We start from the raw sequence: 19980 nt of genomic DNA on the forward strand, positions 1-19980 counted from the left end.
GAAGTTTGGAAAAAGAAAATTTAAAGTAACAATTTGTCCATTTTATTTGGACTGTTGAGCTCCGTGGCCATGGATAATGATATTTCACTGTAAAAATACAGCAACCAGCCACTTTTTAATGCGTTTTATTTATGCCAATATGCATTTCGGGTTTGCACCCATCTTCAGCTGGCAAATTACATGGATCTTCAGTTGTAAAATGAACAACTGATAGTGCATAACTTTAAACTCGCGAAATTGAAGTAAATGATTGGAATCGTTGCTTTTGCACAGGCCTGCTGCAGCATCCAAACTGCTGTCGAGATTGTACTACTGTGGTAACTGAAGATTCATGTAATTTGCCAGCTGAAGATGGGTGCAAACCCGAAATGCATATTGGCATAAATAAAACGCATTAAAAAGTGGCTGGTTGCTGTATTTTTACAGTTAAAAATTTAAAGCTCACCACTTTTAGCATATTCCTCAAGCACAAACTTATTGTTTCTAACTGGTCTGAGGTTAAATACTGTTATCTGAATAAGCAAGATCTCAATAATTCTACCCAGTCTTTATGAACTTACACTCTGCACCACAGTGTGAACTGATAGTGACTAGAATCTGCATTTAGTAGGCAAATACCCTACTGACTGAGCTATCCAGACACGACCTGCCTCACAGCACTACTGCCGCCAGTGTCTCTCTCCTACATTCCAGTCTTTGCATAATTCTTCACAATATCCTTTCTTCCAAGGGTGTTAGTCTAGCAGGCTATAGACGACAACTTCTGTGACGTTTGGAAGGTAGGAGGCAAGGTACTGGTGGAAGTGCAGCTGTGAGGGCAGGCTGTGTGTGGGTAGCCCAGACAGTAGAGCAATGGTCTGTGAAAGGCAGTAGGTTTCAGTTCTAATTAAAATTGTTCCTCCTGAATAATTCCTGGTACATCTTAAGACTTAACTCCATTAACAGGAAACTAAATTTCGATGAACAAGCACAATACTGCCATTTTTTTGTGTGTAAAGGCTGATCTCGGATGTGCGATCTGGACACAAATTGCTGTTACCCTATGCGACCACTGCCCAAGTAAAAACCACATTGTCAATCCTGGAAACGACACCGCCTAAGTTTCACTTCAACCTAACGACAACTACCAGCCAGGAACGAAATTCTAAACTCTTCTAAGCATGAGTATATGCAGCACTCTTTCATACCGCTGAACAGACGAAGTAGCAACTGCTGTAGATAAGCAGTATCACTCACTTATTTCTGTGACGAGAGACTTCTGGGTAATAAGAAGGCCTTCGGAACAGTCCTGACACTTACCAACACTACCTATTAGTTTGAACAGAAGGGATCTGTGAAGACCAGTTGAAATAGGAAATATTTGAGTTCTAAAGCTACATTTGGCAAATTAAGTACATCTGATAGAGCAGTAGTGGGGGTTCATATTTCCCTTACATTTGACATTGCAGTAACGTCGCTATCAGTGGATGTGAGTTCGTATAATGTGAATGTTCGGAGACATCTGTACAAACTTATCTCAACAGAAAGGTGCCAATCCGAGGGTTGGAACTTAAATAGTGGCAACTATTTATTCACAACCGATACAAAAGAGTTACATGTCTGCACCTGTTACTGTCCTTCAAAGTAGTCACCAGCGCTGTGGAGAACCCGTTGCAAGTGATGTGGCAGGCGTAGTATACCGTTAACAGAGCCTGTTTTGTTGATGGTGCGAATGGAGCGGTCTAAAGTTATGGCGATTCCCTTGTACGACTGTGATGGTGTTATCCTAACGCATTACGTTCCTGCTGGGCAAACCGTCAATGCACAGTATTACTGTGCAGCCAGCTTTGTGAAAGAAGCGGCGACACTTTCTGTGCAACCCACGACAATGCGCGGGCGCATATAGCGCAAGCTGTGGCTGCTATGTTCGGTCGATGGGACTGGGAAGTACTGTACCATCCACCATACTCCCCGGACTTAAGTCTTTGTGACTTTGATTTGATGACTAAGATGAAGGAATCACTTCGTGGCATTCGCTTCAGAACTGTTCCAGAGATTCGACAGGCAGTAGACCATTCCATTCGCACCATCAACAGAACAGGCTCTGCTTACGGTATACTACGCCTTCTACATCGCTGGCAACGGGTTCTACACAACACTGGTGACTACTTTGAAGGACAGTAACAGGTGCAGACATGTAACTCTTTTGCATCGGTTGTGAATAAATAGTTGCCACTATTTAAGTTCCAACTCTCGTATTTGCGGTATCAATGCATTATGCTCGCTATTTATAATCTTCTCTGCAACCCTGTAATACGCTGTAGACATGGGGGTCATATGAGACATTTAGGGATACAGTGCATTTTAATATAATTATTCTTTTATGATTTTTCTCTGTCTGACAAACTTTTTTTTCCGCAATTCTGCAGAATGATCCTCATTGGCGCGGAGGACAACAACAGTGCCGATGGCAGTGGCGGTTTGGCTACCAGGGTTGGACTAGCTGCAGGAAAAGCCAACATCGTACAGTGCAAAACTAAGGCGGCAGCATTCTCCACGCACAAAACTGGTACACGACATCTTGCGTACAGCTGTGCCACCTGTAAGAAGAAATTTGCACATTTGCAGGACCTGGAAGAACACAAACATATAGACAGCCGTGAATTTCAGCATTCGTGCACCGTGTGTCACAAAACACTGAAAAGCAGCTCTACCTTGAAGGTCCACCTTCGTCTGCACACTGGCGAACGCCCGCATCGTTGCGATGTGTGTCAGAAGGCGTTCACAACCAGCGGCGCCCTGAAAGCACATTCACGTCAGCACACGGGTGAATGTCCGTACACGTGTGAAGTGTGTCACAAGGCGTTCAGGAGCCAGGGCACACTGTGGAGTCATTCGCGTCTGCATACGGGCGAACGTCCTCACGTCTGCAAAGTGTGTCACAAGAAATTCATCAGTAATAGCTGCCTGAAGAAACATTCGCGAGTGCACTCTGGCTTACGTCAATTCACTTGTGACCTGTGTCTCAACATATTCACGGAAAAAGGTCTCCTTAATATGCACTCACAACCTTTCAGTTGCAGATTTTGTCACAAGAAATTCTTGTTTCCCAGCAGCTTGAACAACCACGTCCGTGTGCACACTGGGGATCGTCCATTCAACTGTTGCGTTTGCCACAAGACGTTCACCTTAAGTTCGATCTTGGTGCAACCCTTGCAACTGCATTCAGGCTAATGCCCTTTTTGTTCTGACGCGTGCTGTAAGAGGTTAATGAGCCGACGTTGCATTGTGACAAACAAGAAGTTTGACATTTTGGACATGTCGTAAGCCTCCTGTTTGTACAAATAGCGTTTATTCTGAAACGTGATAAAGTTTTGCTATTCCTGTTACCTATTGCGACTGACTGTCGTCACCAAGTAAACCGAGTTACTACAACTTTATGATACTCTTCGCTAGACACACAAACCTAGAGAACGCAGTCTGCATTAGAATGGGTGATGAGTATAATTATGGCTGCACCAGAAATGAAGATGATAACGAAGACGTCCTAAAAGATGTTTCATAAAACTACAATTGCCTGTGACTCAGTTCATCATTACTGTAATATGTAAACTGAATATTTGTAGTTTGAGCACTGCAATCCTAAAAGTACACTGACGGAAAAAAATCGCTACACCAAACAGTAATTAATGTAGAGGAATGAAATTTAGGGAATACATTTACTAAGTATATCTACGTCATTAACATTGCAAAAATGTTTAAGGTGAGCAAGAGATAAGCCATTGCAAATATGAAATGCTGGTCCATTAATAACAGGTGTAATGGCAAGAGTGTTGAATGCAGGCATGCAAATGTGGATGCATTGTGTTGCACAGGTGCTGGAGGAAGTTGCACGTCTTTTGCACTTGGTCGGTCATTAGAGGAATGAGTAATGTTGTTTGTGAATGATGCTGGAGTTGTCGTCCGCTGACGTCCCATATGTTCTTGACCAGAGACAGGTTTGGTGTCGAGCAGGCCAAGGCAACATGTCGACAGTCTTGGTTTGAACGGCGGTATGTGGACGAGTGTTATCCTGTTGGAAAACACCCCCTGGAATGCTATTCATGAACGGCAGCACAACAGGTCATCAGACTGATGTACACACTGTCGGTCAGGGAGCATGGCATAACCATCAGAGTGCCCCTGCTGTCACACAAAACCATACCCCTGATGACAACTCACAACTCCAGGTGTATGCCCAGTGTGGCTAGACTGCAGACAAATTGCTTGCAGGCTATGGGCGGTCTGGCTCGGAGCTATCCTTGAAGTACCGGTAACCGGTTTGTAACAGTTCGTTGTGTCAGTGTTGTGCAAACTACTGTGCAAATTGCTGCTGCAGGTGCAGTACGACGCGACAGAGCCACACGCCGAACACGATGGTCTTCCCTGTCCATAGTGCCACGTGGCCGTCTCGAGCCCGCCCTTCTTTCGACCACACATTCCCGTGACCACTGCTGTCAGCAGTCACGTATAATGACTACATTCCTGTCAGGTCTTTCTGCAGTGCCGCAGGAGAAACATCCATCTTCTCCTAGCCATATTACACGACCTCTTTCAAACTCAGTGAGGTGTTGATAATGGTGTTTTTGTCGCCTTAAAGGCATTCTTGACTGATATCAGTTCACTACATCCAGTCTCACAGGTAACTAACGCTCACGAACGGTACAGCGTGTATTTAAAGCAAACCTGATTTTCATCCCTATGGTGGCACTACTAGCGCCATTCTTACGCGACTGGCTCAAAATTAGAATAGACATCATCTTTCAGACGTGTAAACACGCCTACCATCTTTCGTTTGTCACACAACTTCTTCTTGGTGGTGCAGTTATTTTCGTCAGTGTGATAAAAGTGTAATCTTAGTATAATAGGTATTTGCAGTAAGCTTATTATATCGACTGCAGTTTGCTTCATACGATCAACCACAAAAGTGCAAAATGATCTAACTCGTGAAATATTCCTCATAGCCATAACTGTACTGTGTCAAGTTGATTTAAAAAATATCATCAGTTCTTGTGCATTGTCCACAATTAATAGTATCAAACCTGTCTTGCCTTAGTAAGAACAGAATACTTCAAGATGTAAAGAATTGCATAAAACTTCCATTTAGTTGCACATCAGTATCAAAAGAAATAAAAATGTGCAAATACACGCTGATAAAACTTTAGATGCTACCACATTTTGTTCTCTAAAGGGTAGTTCAATCAGAAAAGCGCTTTAGTGGATAATTTGTGTTAGGCTAATATGTGAGCTGTTTCATCTGCTTGATAATGGTTATAATAATGGTCAGTTTACAAGGACTAACGAGGATGGTGTCGTATCACAAAATTTGACAACTACGAGTGTTCTGTGTATAAAACAGTTACTCCAGAGAGGAGACAATATTAAATGCCAGACATACTTATATACCAGGTCGTTATTATTAAAATGCAGCTACTGGCAGAGATCCAACGTGGGCAGTAATTATCATATGGCAGCGAAACTTGGTAGATAAATTTAATGCGTTAATGTGTAACCTATTTACGCTCTGGAAACATTAGTTCTAATTTTGGCCACCAGGTGCAAATCTGGCTTTGTGAGTGCACGAAAGACGCATAAAATATTTTCCTGCGTAGTGGGTTAGAAATGGGTCATGAGCAGACAAGGTCAAGCGAGCGAGAAAGGCGTAACGGTGATTTTATTAACTGTCGATTACACAATATGTTCCATATGAGCATCACACAGGTCAATGGGATGCTATACAGCGTCAAGATTTGCACCTGGTAGCCAAAATTTGAACTACTTTTTTTCGTTGTAAATCGGTTCCACGTCAGCATATCTACCAATTTTCGCTGCCTTACGACTTCGTGAGTACATGCACTTCAGTTGCAACCATCTGGTACACTATATGATCAAAAGTATTCGGACACCTGGCCGAAAATGACATACAAGTTCGTGGCGCCCTCCATCGGTAATGCTGGAATTCAATATGGTGTTGGCCCACTCTTAGCTTGATGACAGCTTCCACTCTCGCAGGTAAACGTTGGCGTTGGCGTTGGAATGTTTCTTGGGGAATGGCAGCCCATTCTTCACGGAGTGCTGCACTCAGGAGAGGCATCGATGTCGGTCGGTGAGACCTGGCACAAAGTCAGCGTTCCAAAACGTCCCAAAGGTGTTTTATGGGATTCAGGTCTGGACTCTGTGCAGGCCAGTTCATTACAGGGATGTTATAGTCGTGTAATGACTCTGCCATAGGTCGTGCATTATGAAAAGGTGCTCGATCTTGTTGAAAGATGCAATCATCATCCCCGAATTGCTCTTCAACAGTGGGGAGCAAGAAGGTGTGACACGGCCACGCAAAACAACAAGGGGTGCAAGCCCCCTCCATGAGAAACATGAACACACTATAACTCTACCACCTCCGGATTCTACTGTTAGCACTACAAATGCTGGCAGATGACGTTCACTATGCATTTGCCATACCCACACCCTGCCATCGGATCGGCACATTGTGTACCGTGATTCGTCACTCGACAACGCTTTTCCACTGTTCAATCGTCCAATGTTTACGCTCCTTACACCAAGCAAGGCGTCGTTCGGCATTTACTGGAGTGATATGTGGCATATGAGCAATCGCTTGACCATGAAATCCAAGTTTTCTCACCTCCCGCCTAACTATCATAGTACTTGCAGTGGATCCTGATGCAGTTTGGAATTCCTGTCTGGATAGATGTCTGCCTATTACACATTACGACCCTCTCCAACTGTCGGCCATTTCTGTCATTCAACAGACGAGGTCGGTCTGAACACTCTTATGCTACATATATCCCTTCACATTTCCACTTCAATATGACATCGGAAACAGTGGACCGGGGGATCTTTAGAAGTGTGGAAATCTCACGTACAGACGTATGACCCAAGTGACACCCAATCACCTGACCACGTTCGAAGTCCGTTAGTTTTGCGGAGCGCCCCATTCTACTCTCTGACGATGTCTAATGGCTACTGAGGTCGCTGACATGGAGTAACTGGCAGTAGGTGGCAGTACAATGCACCTATTATGAAAAACGTATGTTTTGGGGGGTGTCCGGTACTTTTGATCACACAGTGTATATGGTATAGTTAGAATTAAAGAGATTCTCGGAGGTACTGGGCAGATTAAAAGCTTAGATTTAAATCTTAAAAAAAGGTATCAAGCAAATAATTATATGCACTTCAGTCACACATAAGGAAACAATGTGAACATGCATAATGAAAAATAATGTGGCAGCAGTTTTGGAAATTGAAATTCAACCTCGAAGACTGGACGCAATCAGTTTAATTCTAATTGTTGAATTACGATTGATTTGTGTACATTACACAGGCCCTATATAGTTTTGGTACAATGCTGCAGCGTCAAAAAGCAGTTCACTATATTCAGGTGGGGATACTGACCCATGTTAAATGGCGATAAGTGACAATAAAAACTGGTGGAATCGCTTTTCTTTATTTATAGGATATTGCTTGTAATATGGTTCGTATATATGTAATGGAGTGGCAGACAGTGTAGTTACCAGCTGCTAATGTATCAGAACGTTATGAACCAGTCCATAATCAAAAACAGTGACTAGGTTGTACATGACACAGAAATCTTTCACGTCGAATTTGTGAAGAAAAAAAAAGTTGAATGTCAAGCTGGAGAACAGCGGAACTGTTGATTTTGTATCAAAAACAAAAACCTGTGATAAATTTCAACTAAATCTGTGATGCACTTTTTCTGGGACCCGTTGTCAGTTAAATAGCAGTTGCAGGCATCTTATACCAACAGCTGTTTCACAGCCCATGATTCTGCAATAGTTTTTGTCCGCTCGTAAGCTGCATCGTTAGTGGTCATATTACAGAAGGCATGCTTTGTTGTACTCCGCCATTTTTTCTGCTAACTGTTGCTATAGTGCTAACCTGTTGTATGTTAGATATGTTCCTGTTCGTGAAGTGTGTATATAAATTAATTTAAATGAATGTTTCCATTATTTGTAATTTACATAATTTATTTTATTTATCGTATGATGATACAGAGCTTGGGTCAAATATAAAATTTTAAAAGTATACAGTGTAAGAGATGACAAGCAAAATACAGGTACAGAACCAAATGTCCAAAGTATTATACTAAATTATGTACACATTACACAAGTTCTTAGATTTCTAAGTCCAATCTGTTCATCCAGTTGAGCTCTTCAGGTGATGCACGGTGGATGTCATTTATTGATCCCCTGAAGGCTCGTTTCGGTCATTCACCAACAATGGGGCAAGGTTACTCGCGTGTGTGGCATACCATAAATCACACGTGCCTCCTGGGTGGTGCTAAATGAGTAATAACAACAGGATGAGACCGAACTGGCCGAAAAGGCCTCCCAGTCATAGAATGCAGTGCAAACAACCAAAAAGTGCTTCTCAGGATGCACAAGTTCTTAGAATTTACATAATGATCTCAACTTAATATCACGTGTAACACATAGAAATCAACGACTGACAGTGGAACGTAAAGCCCGTTTACACATTTCACGGAGCGTGGGTTATATCACTTCTCATAATCGATTCTTGAAGCTGTTAATTTTCCTTTCGTTCACACGCTGCTTGACCTTTCCTCGGAAGCAAAACTCATAGTGTGTCAAGTCCAGCGTTTGTGATCGCCAGTGCAATGGTCCACCATGATCGATCCATATGCCAGGAATTACGAGGGGCGTTCAATAAATAATGCAACACTTTGTTTTACTCGGCCAAATTCGGTTGAAAGAATGCGGAATTAGTTGTGGGACATTGCAGAATATTCGCACTTCTGCTCCCATACTTTTTATGAGATTCCTATAGGTGGCGGAGCTACACATAGCCTTCAAAATGAGTCTGTAAGAGAAGTACAGGGTGTCCGAAAAGTCTTTCCCTGATTACATAAATTGATAACTCAGGGTAGAAGTAAGATACAAATATGAAACTGGTGTCTAATTATTTATAAACTATCAAAGTTTTTTTCACACATCATTTAACTTCCACATGAGCACCCTTGGTAGCACATCTAGGCGATATTCAATTTCCGTCCACACATTAGCCAACATCACTGGAGGGATCGATTCAACGACTGTGGTTATCCATTGCCGCAAGGTTTCAAGATCTGGTACACGTGTTCGGTAGTCCTCGTCCTTGACATAACCCCATAAAAAGAAGTCTGATGGGGTTATGTTAGGAGAGCGTGGAGGCCAAACCGTTGGCCCATCACGACCAATCCATCGCCCAGGAAAGGTCATATCGAGATAGGCACGGACGTCCAAACCCCAATAAGGCGGTGCACCGTCTTGCTGAAACAAGACATCTGGGTGATACTGAAGCAGCTGAGGAACAGCATACAGCTGCAACATGTCCAGATACACTGCAGATGTGTGGTAGCCTGAGCGAAGAAGAATGGCCCGATAATTCGATCGTGCAATAGCGCGCACCAAACATTCACCTTTGGACTGCCTCTGGTGCACTCCATGACCTCGTCAGGGGGTTGTGAACCCCAAATGCGCACATTATGGCGATTCACTACTCCACTGACAAAAAAGGTCGCTCCGTCGGAAATGGCAATTCGTCTGAGATAACCATCATCGTCCTCAATACGTAATAGCATTTCGACCACAAAGTCATACCGACGTGTACTGTCATTGGGCAGCAAGGCCTGAACGATTTGCACTTTGTATGCACGAAACAATAAACGTTTTGTGTAAAATGTCATGGAGAGAGCTTTTTGGCATCTGTAATTCACGTGAGGCCCTGCGCACCGATTTCTTCAGACTTCACAGAAAAGACTGCCTTACAGGTTCTACCCTGCCTGCTGAGGTTCTCGGTCGACCAGACCTCGGAAAGTCAGCAACCGATCCTGTGTTCTTGAACCTCTCATACCAGGCTTTAATGCTCTTGACATCAGGTGGATTCCTTCCAAATGTTGTCTGGAAGTGTCTCTGCACTGTGGTTGGTGATCGTGTCTCATGGTACCACAGGACACACTGTGCCTTCTCCTGATTGGTTAACATGGCGTCTTGGGCACTGCACCTCATCCACTACTTACGTACTGCGAACCTAAAACAGAAAAAAAACTTTGATAGTTTGTAAACAATTAGACACTACTTTCATATTTGTATCTTACTTCTAGCCTGAGTTATCAATTTATGTAATCAGGGAAAGACTTTTCGGACACCGTGTACATTCCAATCAGAGAGATGTCATTGAGTTTATTTTGGCAGAAAACCAGAGTATCACAGATGTCCATAGACGCTTGCAGAATGTTTATGGAGACCTGTCAACGAACAAAAGCAAGGAAAGTCGTAGGGCGAGGCGTCTCTCATCGTCGGAACAGGGTCGCAAAAAGCTGTCCAGTCTCACCTGTGACTGCTGCGACGTTGGAACGTGCGGACACACTGGGCAGAACGCTCCTTCCGCCACCCATCTGTCTGGCACAGTGAAGGATGCGCTGTGCGGCAAGCAGTACGTGGATGACGGGAAGGCTATTGATGCAGCGAGGCGTTGGGTCAGACCTCGACGAGTGGAGTGGTACCGTGCGGGCATACGGGCCCTCCCAGGAAGATGTCGTAGGGCCGTCTCACTGAACGGAGATTACGTTGAAAAATAGGGCTTTGTAGCCAAAAGAGTGGGGAATAATATGCTGTTTTTGAATCCTGAATAAAATTTACCTGCTTTCCCAAAAAAAAAATGTGATGCATTAGTTACTGAACACCCCTTGTATGTGGTCAAGCTATGTATGTAAAGTGCAGTTATATTGCAGTGGTCAGTAACCTTGGGAGGACCCACTCATCGGATTTGTATCGGAATTTCCTCAGTGACGTACTCTTTCTACATCGATAAGTACACATTTGCATTCACTGTGGTGAAACACCTGGTTAAATCCTCAGGACAGAACAGGTAGTTGGAATTGTGGAAAGGGGCCAGAAGTGAGCGGCTGTCAGTTACACTCGAACACACACAACTTTATTCAGTTGCCCAAACATTACAACGCAAATTTTTGAGCTTAACTATCGACTGAATATGTCACACAATCTTATGGCTTAAGGGCACAACCTCTTTAATTTTTAAAACGGCTCAAGGCCCGTGATTTAAAACACAACTACAATAAATTTTCAAAAGGAGGCAGAAGGCCTAAACAATCTAAGACTTGAGAAGTAAGGAAATTTAATTTTAAAATGGCTGAAGGTCCGTGATTTAAAAACACAACTACAATTAATTTTCAAATGCAGAAGGCTGAAAGCTTTTTCCTTAAATAATTTTTTTGACAAAAAAGGAGGCTGAAAGCCAAACAATCTAAGACTTAACAATAAGGAATTTTACTTCTAAAACGGCTGAAGGCCCGTGATTCAAAACACAACTACAATACGTTTTTACAAGGCAGAAAGCCCAAGGCTTTATCATTATACAATTTTTTTTTAAATTGAGGCTGAAGGCCCAAACAATTTAAGATTTAACAAGTAAGGAATTTAAATTTTAAAACATCTGAAGGCCCATGATTGAAAAACACAACTACAATAAATTTTCAAAAGGCAGAAGGCCCAAAGCTTTGTCCAAAAAAAAAAAAATATTTTAAATGAGGCTGGAGACCCAAACAATGCAAGACTTGACAAGTAAGGAACTTTCAGTTTTAAAATGGCTGAAGGCCCATTATTTAAAACACAACTATAAGCATACAAATTCAATCCATCGGCTATGAGCCATTAAAATACACAAACACCAGTAAGAAAACGCAGTACAGCCAGCGGCGCTCAGAAGTTTCCTGGGGTCGGTCTACACTTGAAATATTAACGTTCTCATAGGGGAGACAGGTAGTTAGCACAACTATATCCGATCCACTGTCAACCCAACCAAGAGACAGTCAACGGACAACAGACCCACCGACAAGACGACTTGCTTTCCCCCTGACGAGTACACAAGGAACTCCAAAGCCAAAACGTAAAAAGCGTAGCCGCCCACAACCAAGTATGCATAAGCTGTCAAAACTACACACGCCGTGTTGGACAGCGACAACACGGTGAGGTAAGTACACTGCCTGAATTTTACGTCAGTGGCCAGGGCAGGAAACCTGAACGGTAACGGCCACAAGGCAGAAAATTCCGCTGGTGCACTTGGACTTCAAATAACCAAAATACAGTTAAACTCCACCGGATAGTGGCCAAACTTTCGCCAACTCTAACACTCGCTGTTGCTCACGGGAATAGCCCCAACAGCCAACCATGAAAAGCAACGGCACAATATGAACAGACTGGCTTCGGTAATTAAATCACCACTCAACTTTGATGTCCTGAGTCGGTGAGCCACGAACCTCGTAGCAATCGGAACAGCTCCCCACACACTCCGACACTGCGTAGAGACCGCCAGCGAGCCCGGTTCACAGCGCCGAGCGGAGATTTCCCGGCTGATCCACACCAGCCGACCGACTGCCGCACACCGCCTAGCCGGAAACTAAAGAACCTGATCAAAGATAGTACAAGGTGCGAATATCGATACACACCGCTGCTGCCACACGTAGAAAGAGGAAGAACCATGGCACAACCGCAATAACCGCTGGAAACCAAACGCAGAGTAACAGACGAGGTTTAAACCAACGCATGAGCCAGGGCCAGCACAGCTCCTGTAGGAGTGTAAAGAAGTTGGGCCCTGTTACTCTAATGGCGGTCACAGCACGCCAAACATTCGCCTTAGGAGAATTACGTTCATTTTCCTGGATTAAATGAGGATTTTCACGACCCCAAAAATTGTGTTATACTGTTAACTATTCCACTTGTATGAAAAGTAGCCTCATTGGTGAATAGATGAAAATCAAAAGTCGATATCGCGATAATATTCGTTTAAGGGGCCAAAAATTCTGAGGATGGCTTTAACATAACCCGAAACCAGTAAATAAACAAATGTTATTGCGATCTCGACTGTCAGTTTTAACGTAGCCACTGTTGTCCACAGTTATGTATCATTGATGAATGCCAGTACCTTCCAAATATCTTTCTGAATATTCGTTAATTCGGCTAAAATCTGACAACTTGAACACTAACACTAACTGCTCCACTGTTAGAGACTAGACAAGTCGATGTGGTATGGTCGCACTGCAAGTTCGTGTTTCAGGATGCACCACACAGCTCATTGCCAAATCCCAGTTTTAAAACTGCACCGTGAGGTCGACTTGGAAGGAATCCGCACTACACCTTGCCGCACGACAGCAACGTTCAATACAGATACGAGTCTTGCACGGCCTGCATTTCGGTGACAGTTGTCTGCTGCTGATTCAGTTTTCATAAGCTTTTGACCAATGCATTGTATTGCTGAACCGCTTGGTGATCATGTTCAAATCGATCCTTAAACGTTCGACGTACTACATTGGGTAAACCACAGATTTCCATGAAACTTCCTACAATTCTCCTTCTTTCCAATGCACAGGGCGGTTATAATTAGCTACTTGAGATGACCCCCGTGAGTACTGAGTCATCGCAGGACAGTGAAACTGTGTAAACTTTTATAAGGGCATGCAGAAGAGAAATAGTGATTAAACCATTGAGAGGGTAACATTTTTTAATTGCGTACCATATTCACATTCCAGGCTGCAAACGATGCTCAACGTAACGACCATCTGCATCCACAACAGCTTGGAACCGCACTAGAGTTTGCACTATTGCTGCCCGAAACATCGTAGGTGGGATGTTGGTCATCTCCCTCGCTATGCTCATCTTCAACCTTCAACATATGTTTAGAGTCCCGTTGATAAACCGTGTCCTTCAGTTGGCTACACAGCCAGAAACTGCACGGGTTCAAATCCGATGACCATGGTGGCCACGCAGTGTGGAAAGATCAAACAGTGATTCGCTTTTCTCCAGGTGTGTTACGGAGCAGCAAATTGGCAGTTACAGGTGAAGGTCCATTGTCCATTACAACTGTTAAGTCCAAAGCACTTCTCTCCCGTAGAGAAAGGATCAAAGTAACTTGTGCCGTTCACGCTACGTGTCCGTGGTGCTTGGGGTCTGAGTTCATCAAAGAAACATAGAGCAGTCATGGATTGTGCAGTGAAGCCACACCACACAGTCACGTGTTCACTGCGCGGTAGTACTTAATGAACGTTGGTTGGCAGTGACAGTCCCAAAATGCGACAGTTTTGTGTGTTAACTGCCCCTGTTAGTGTAAAGAGTGCTTCTTCTCTCCACAAATGTTTCAAGGGCACACGGCATCAACTCCAAGAAAGAAAAATAAGAGCAAAGTCTTCGTGGCGTGGCGAAAGTTGGTGAGGTATGTGGGGTTTGTACAGACACAACTTCGCAATTCCTTGAAGCAACTTTCGAACCATGGGCCATGAAATGTTGAGCTATCGTGACGCATCCCGTGATTTGCTCAAATCGCACATTGTGTCCAGCATTCTCAGCCATGGCAAAGGTCACTTCTGGAACGATTTGTGCAGCAATTGGCCGCCGGTCTTTCCTGGGACCAATTCCCAAATTGGCAGCTCATTCGAACTTGCGAATCGTGTTCTTCAGCCTCGGTCCTTTAATGCTTCGATATTTACGAAGAACAGCAGCGCTATTGCTGTTGCTTTCATAACAACTTTACGAGCTCGTCCAGACCCATGTTGACAGTCAGCACACTGATGCTTGTGTTTCAGCCCTATGTCGCCGTAGCAGTGCCGGCGCCTGACGACAACCCACGACGCTAACATTACCAGCAACACAAACCATGCAGCGCACAGTCTGAACATCATTCCTGTAAGTCCGCAGCTCGTGGTCTAGTGCCTAGCGCTGCTACCTCCGGATCACATGGTCCCAGGTTCGATTCCCGGCCGGGTTGGGGAACTTCTCTGCCCGGGGACTGGGTGTTTGTGTTGTCCTCATCATTTCATCATCATCCTCTTCATTCGTGACAGTGACTAGAATGTCCTGTGAAAAAAACTGGACTGTGCAAAAATTGGGACTTTGTACGGGCGCTGATGGCCGCGTTGTTGAGCGCCGCCCCAAACCAAACATCATCGTCATCACCATTCCTGTAAGGTTGGGTACTCATACTATAAGAGGCCTACACTTCCGGTTAATTAAGATTCGTCGATGACACGTGCACCTAATATTCCCTGTTGTTTTGGAAAGGCATCTATTCGGAAGAACAATAAATATCCGGTTAACTGTGGATACCAGTGCATCGGATTTGAACCCGTGCAGTTTCTGGCTGTGGTAAGTTTGATGGAAATGTATGGTTTACCGATTATAGTACGTCGAACGCTTAAGGATCGATTTGAACATGATCCACCAAGTAGTTAAACAATACACTGCGTTTGTCAAAAGTCTGTATCAGCAGCAGACAACTGTCACCGAAATACCGGACGTCCCAGACCAGGAACATCTGTAATGGACGTTGGTGTTGTACGGCGAGGTGCAGCACAGATTCCTTCGAAGTCAACCAGACGGTGCAGTTTTAAAACTTGGTTTCGCCAATGACCAGTGTGGCGTACGTTGAAACACGAACTTGTTATAACCGAATGGTTATCGCGCGTCTACTTTCGCACGGTAACGATCGAAAGAAATTTGACAAAGAAGGTAAAAATAAATAGTTAGTGAATTTTAGCATAAATAAACTGAAGCGGTTATAATTTTAGATTCTAAATTACTTAAGAACGGTAGCCAACTCAGTGTGTGAGCAAAAATTACTGTATAATTATTAACTGTTTGTTAATTGTAATTACGAACGGATTAATGCATTACAATCAGGCGAGAACGGACCAGAAGCAATAACTCGAGCTCAGATGTAAAAATACAGTTAATACCATGATTTAATCAGAAAACCATTAAAATAATTTGTACTTAACACATGCACGTTAAATTTAATTGTTTGCAAAATAGTTCGCGTAATGAATAGCTTTGCGTTACCCAAAGTAAAGCTAACTGCTACTGGTTTTAGAAATGGAAATGTCGATAAATGTTTTTTATTACAGTAAGTTATTTCCGGAAAGATTGTAGTGTTTTGTTTAATGAAGAATATCTTATTTTGCGCCACACAGTTACGTAATTTACAAATTTTCGCAGTGCACACAAAAACATTAAATATATTATTCTGAAGTAATATTTTGTCAACATTCATTTAAAATATGCTTTTAATCCTTTACTGTTTGTCCTTGTTCTTTAACTTGTTGTTCTACCAAGCAACAAACTAACTTCACCGCCTTTAAATGACAGTTTTAGACAGTTCTCAGTTTTGTAAATTGCGCTTCTTTATCTTAGTTATCGAAATTAAGTAAACTCATCGATTTCAGTATTTTAATATTTTAAGTGGTGGTATTCTCGGAATCAAGACTGGTGATAGGATGGGAACCTATTGCATGAATGATTGCGGTAAAGTTCATTCACACTATAACAGTTGCTCTAGTTATCTAATTAAGAAAAACTGCTACACTAGCTAGAGTTGTACAGTCTAAGGATGAAAGTGATCGGATCTTACTTTGATACGTTGCTGCTGGTGCGATGTAACGCATTATTCATAGACAATGTATGGCAACGGGTTCTTCTTTATCGTCGCTCCACATAACAAGTTTGGGCCCGCAATGCTCTTCTTGAATATAAATTCGTCTGGATGACAATGTGCTGTGCACCTCTACAGCCTCATAATATGTCTAGCCATATACACTGAAAAGCCAAAGAAACAGTTACACCTACCTAAAATCGTGTAGCACGCAGAAGTGCCATAACACGCTATGGCATGGACTCGACAAATGTCTGAAGTAGTGCTGGAGGGAATTGACACCATGAATCCTGCAGGCCTGTCCATATATCTGTACGAGGGGGTGGAGATCTCTTGTGAATAGCACGTTGCAAACTATCCCAGATACGCTCAATAATCTTCATGTCTGGGGAGTTTGGTGGCCAGCGGAAGTGTTTAAGCTCAGGAGAGTGCTCTTGGAGCCACTTCTGGACGGGTTGATAGTTGCATTGTCCTGCTGGAATTGCCCAAGTCCGTCGGAATGCACAATGGACATGAATGGACGCAGGTGATCAGACAGGGTGCTTACGTACGTGCCACCTGTCAAGGTCGTGTCTAGACGTATCAGGGGTCCCCTATCACTCCAACAGCACACTCCCAACACCACTACAGAGCTTCCACAAGCTTGAACACTCCCATGCTGACATGCAGGGTCCATGGATTCATGAGGTTGTCTCCATAAGCATACACGTCCATCCGCTGGATACAATTTGAAACTAGACTCCTCTAACCAGGCAACAGGATTCCAATCATCAACAGTTCAACGTCGGTGTTGACGTGCCCGGGCGAGACGTAAAGCTTTGTTTCCTGCAGTGATCAAGGGTATACGAGTGGGCGTTCGGCTCCAAAAGCCCATATCGGTAATGTTTCAGTGAATGGTTCGCACGCTGACACTTTTTGATGGCCCAGCATTGAAATCTGCAGCAATTTGTGGAAGGGTTTCACTTCTTTCACGTTGAACGATTCTCTTCAGTTGTCGTTCGTTGCGTTGTTGCAGGATCTTTTTTCTGGCCGCGGCGATGTCGGAAGTCATGTATTACCGGATTCCTGATATTTCACGGTACACTCGTAAAATGGTCGTACGGAAAAATCCCCACTTTATCGCTACATCGGAGATGCTGTGTCCCGTCGCTCGTGCTCTGACTATTACATCGCGTTCAAACTCACTTAAATGTTGATAATTTGCCATTGAAGCAGCAGCAACCGATCTAACAACTGCGCCAGAGACTTGTCGCCTTATATAGGCGTTGCCGACCGCAGGGCCGTATTGTGCCTGTTTACATATCTCTATAAGATGAATACGCATGCCTATACCAGTTTCTTTGGCGCTTCAGTGTATTAAAAGTCTTGCAGTGTGTTATACTTGTATTCCCGCGCACCGCATATGCACTTTACTACTTGTCTCATATCTCTCTCCGCCGACTACTGCCTAATTCAGTTCTTAGGCGCGCAGCGAAAATACTCCTTACTTCAAACGTGTAGTTTGAATCTGTTCAATTGCGAATTTCCCTGCCTAGTCCACCGTTTTAACTATATCATAATTAGAATATTCTTTTTTAATTAGTTCGTTTGACATTACTTAAATCTTTGGGATTAATAGGCTGCGGTCGATGTTTAAAACTTTCCCCTAACGTTTCCTCTCCGATTGCGGGACACATCTTCAGAGGTAAAGTGGCGAACTCCACGAGAAATCCATGGAGCGCCGAATATATGCGCAGCGTAAAGGGCACCACAGTCTATCACGTTCAGGCGGGTTGGGTTGGGTTGTTTGCTGGAGGAGACCAGACAGGGAAGTCATCGGTCTTATCGGATTAGGGAAGGAAGTCGGCCGTGCCCTGTCGAAGGAAACATCCCGGCCTGGAGCGATTTGGGGAAATCACGGAAAACCTAAATCAGGATGGCCGGACGCGGGATTGAACCATCGTCCTCCCGAATGCGAGTCCAGTGTGGTAGCCACTGCGCTACCTCGCTTGGTTCGTTAAGTCGGCTACGAGATTATCTCTGGTAATGCTAACATTCTCTATTGAAAGTATCGATCGTCATTCTTACGTTGCAATGTTGACACCCAAATTTTATCTAATTAAACAGCTTCCGCTTTTCTGTTTTATTATGATGGTATTTATAAACCTGAATAGCCTGTGTGTGTGTGTGTGTGTGTGTGTGTGTGTGTTGGAGCTTACGGGCGCTGAACGTCGAAGTCATAGGCGCCCTGACACACAGTCAAAGAAACGAATGTAGACAAATTTAGTAAAATAGAAGCATACACGCAAAGAAAGCGGGAAAAGATGAAAAATGCTGTATAAAAAAATAAAACGTAAGGAAAACGAGAAAGGAGCGTCAAGGATGGCACAGGAAATGGTCACTGGCTGGCCACTTACGTAAAATATGGGCGAGACACTCACCCTGTGAACAAATAAGACCCACTGCCTGAAATCTTGGTAAAAATATTGGACAAGTCACACAACTTTAAAACCTGAACCACATTCGTTTGAGTATTTCCTAAAAGAGATGGCAGATCCGCCAGTACGTCATCCACGTCCCACTGGTCAGAAAATAAAACGCAATCCAATAAAACGTGGCGCACAGTGACCTGGACGCCGCAAGCACCACACATTGGAGGGTCCTCTCGCCGGAGCAGGAAGCCATGCGTCATAGGGCTGTGGCCTATTCGAAGCCGCGTGAGGAGAACCTCGTCCCGTCTACGGGGCTGGAAAGAAGTACACCACACACGCGTTGTGGGCTTGAGTAAACGGAGCTTATTTGTCAGTCGTTTCCAGCCACTCATCCTCCCACCGACACATGAGTCGTGAGCTCAACAGCGAGGTGAGTGCGTGCAGGGGGATAGCACACTGAGATACTTGCTGATCGAGACACGCCTCCTTGGCTGCGAGATCTGCCCTTTCGTTCCCAGCAATGCCGACGTACCCTGGAACCCAGCAGAAAGCCACCTCCTTCCCCATTCGTTGTAGTCGGAGGAGGGCACCTTGGATGGTCTGGACTATTTTATTTGCTGGACTCGAGCGTTGCAATGAGTGAGGGGCACTCAGTGAATCGGAATAGACAAGAAATTTAGGACGGGAGGTGCGTCTCATCTGCTCCAGTGCCCGCAAAATCGCAGACAACTCTGCATCAAAGACAGTAAACGCTTGAGGCAGTCGGACCTTGAGGACACGATTCGTAAAAACAACAGAGCAACCAATGGAATCCCCCTGTTTCGACCCATCCGTAAAAAACAGCTACATAGTCGTGGTGCCTCTCTACACACATGAGCATGAAAATGCCATGTTTTCTATATGAACACTTGTCTCAGTGAATTTTACTTCATGATCGCCCACTTGGTAAAGATGTTCCGCTACGGCGGATTTATCTCCATGTCCCAGGCAGCAATTTCTTTTTTATTCAACGAGACAGATGTTAACACTTCTTTTTGTGGTACCAATATAAACCAGTCCATAATTACAAGGAATTTTA

General features: G+C 43.9%; 1 protein-coding gene across 5 annotated transcripts in view; it reads left to right on the forward strand.

Moving 5' to 3' along the window:
• The window catches only part of LOC124551048 (zinc finger protein 716-like), a 293881-nt gene that overhangs the window by 127935 nt on the left and 145966 nt on the right, over nt 1-19980 (forward strand). For 2 of the 5 annotated variants that reach the window (XM_047125913.1, XM_047125914.1), the window contains one exon: nt 2409-6014. The exons of 2 other annotated variants lie outside the window; for them this stretch is intronic. In XM_047125913.1, the coding sequence (XP_046981869.1) occupies nt 2409-3213 (805 nt within the window). In that variant the 3' untranslated portion in view covers nt 3214-6014. Of the gene's footprint in view, nt 1-2408; nt 6015-19980 lie in introns of those variants that run through there. One more of the 5 variants, XM_047125915.1, reaches the window with a different exon arrangement.

The sequence above is a fragment of the Schistocerca americana genome, chromosome 9 (assembly GCF_021461395.2).
Source record: "Schistocerca americana isolate TAMUIC-IGC-003095 chromosome 9, iqSchAmer2.1, whole genome shotgun sequence".
Classification (NCBI taxonomy): Eukaryota; Metazoa; Arthropoda; class Insecta; order Orthoptera; family Acrididae; genus Schistocerca; species Schistocerca americana.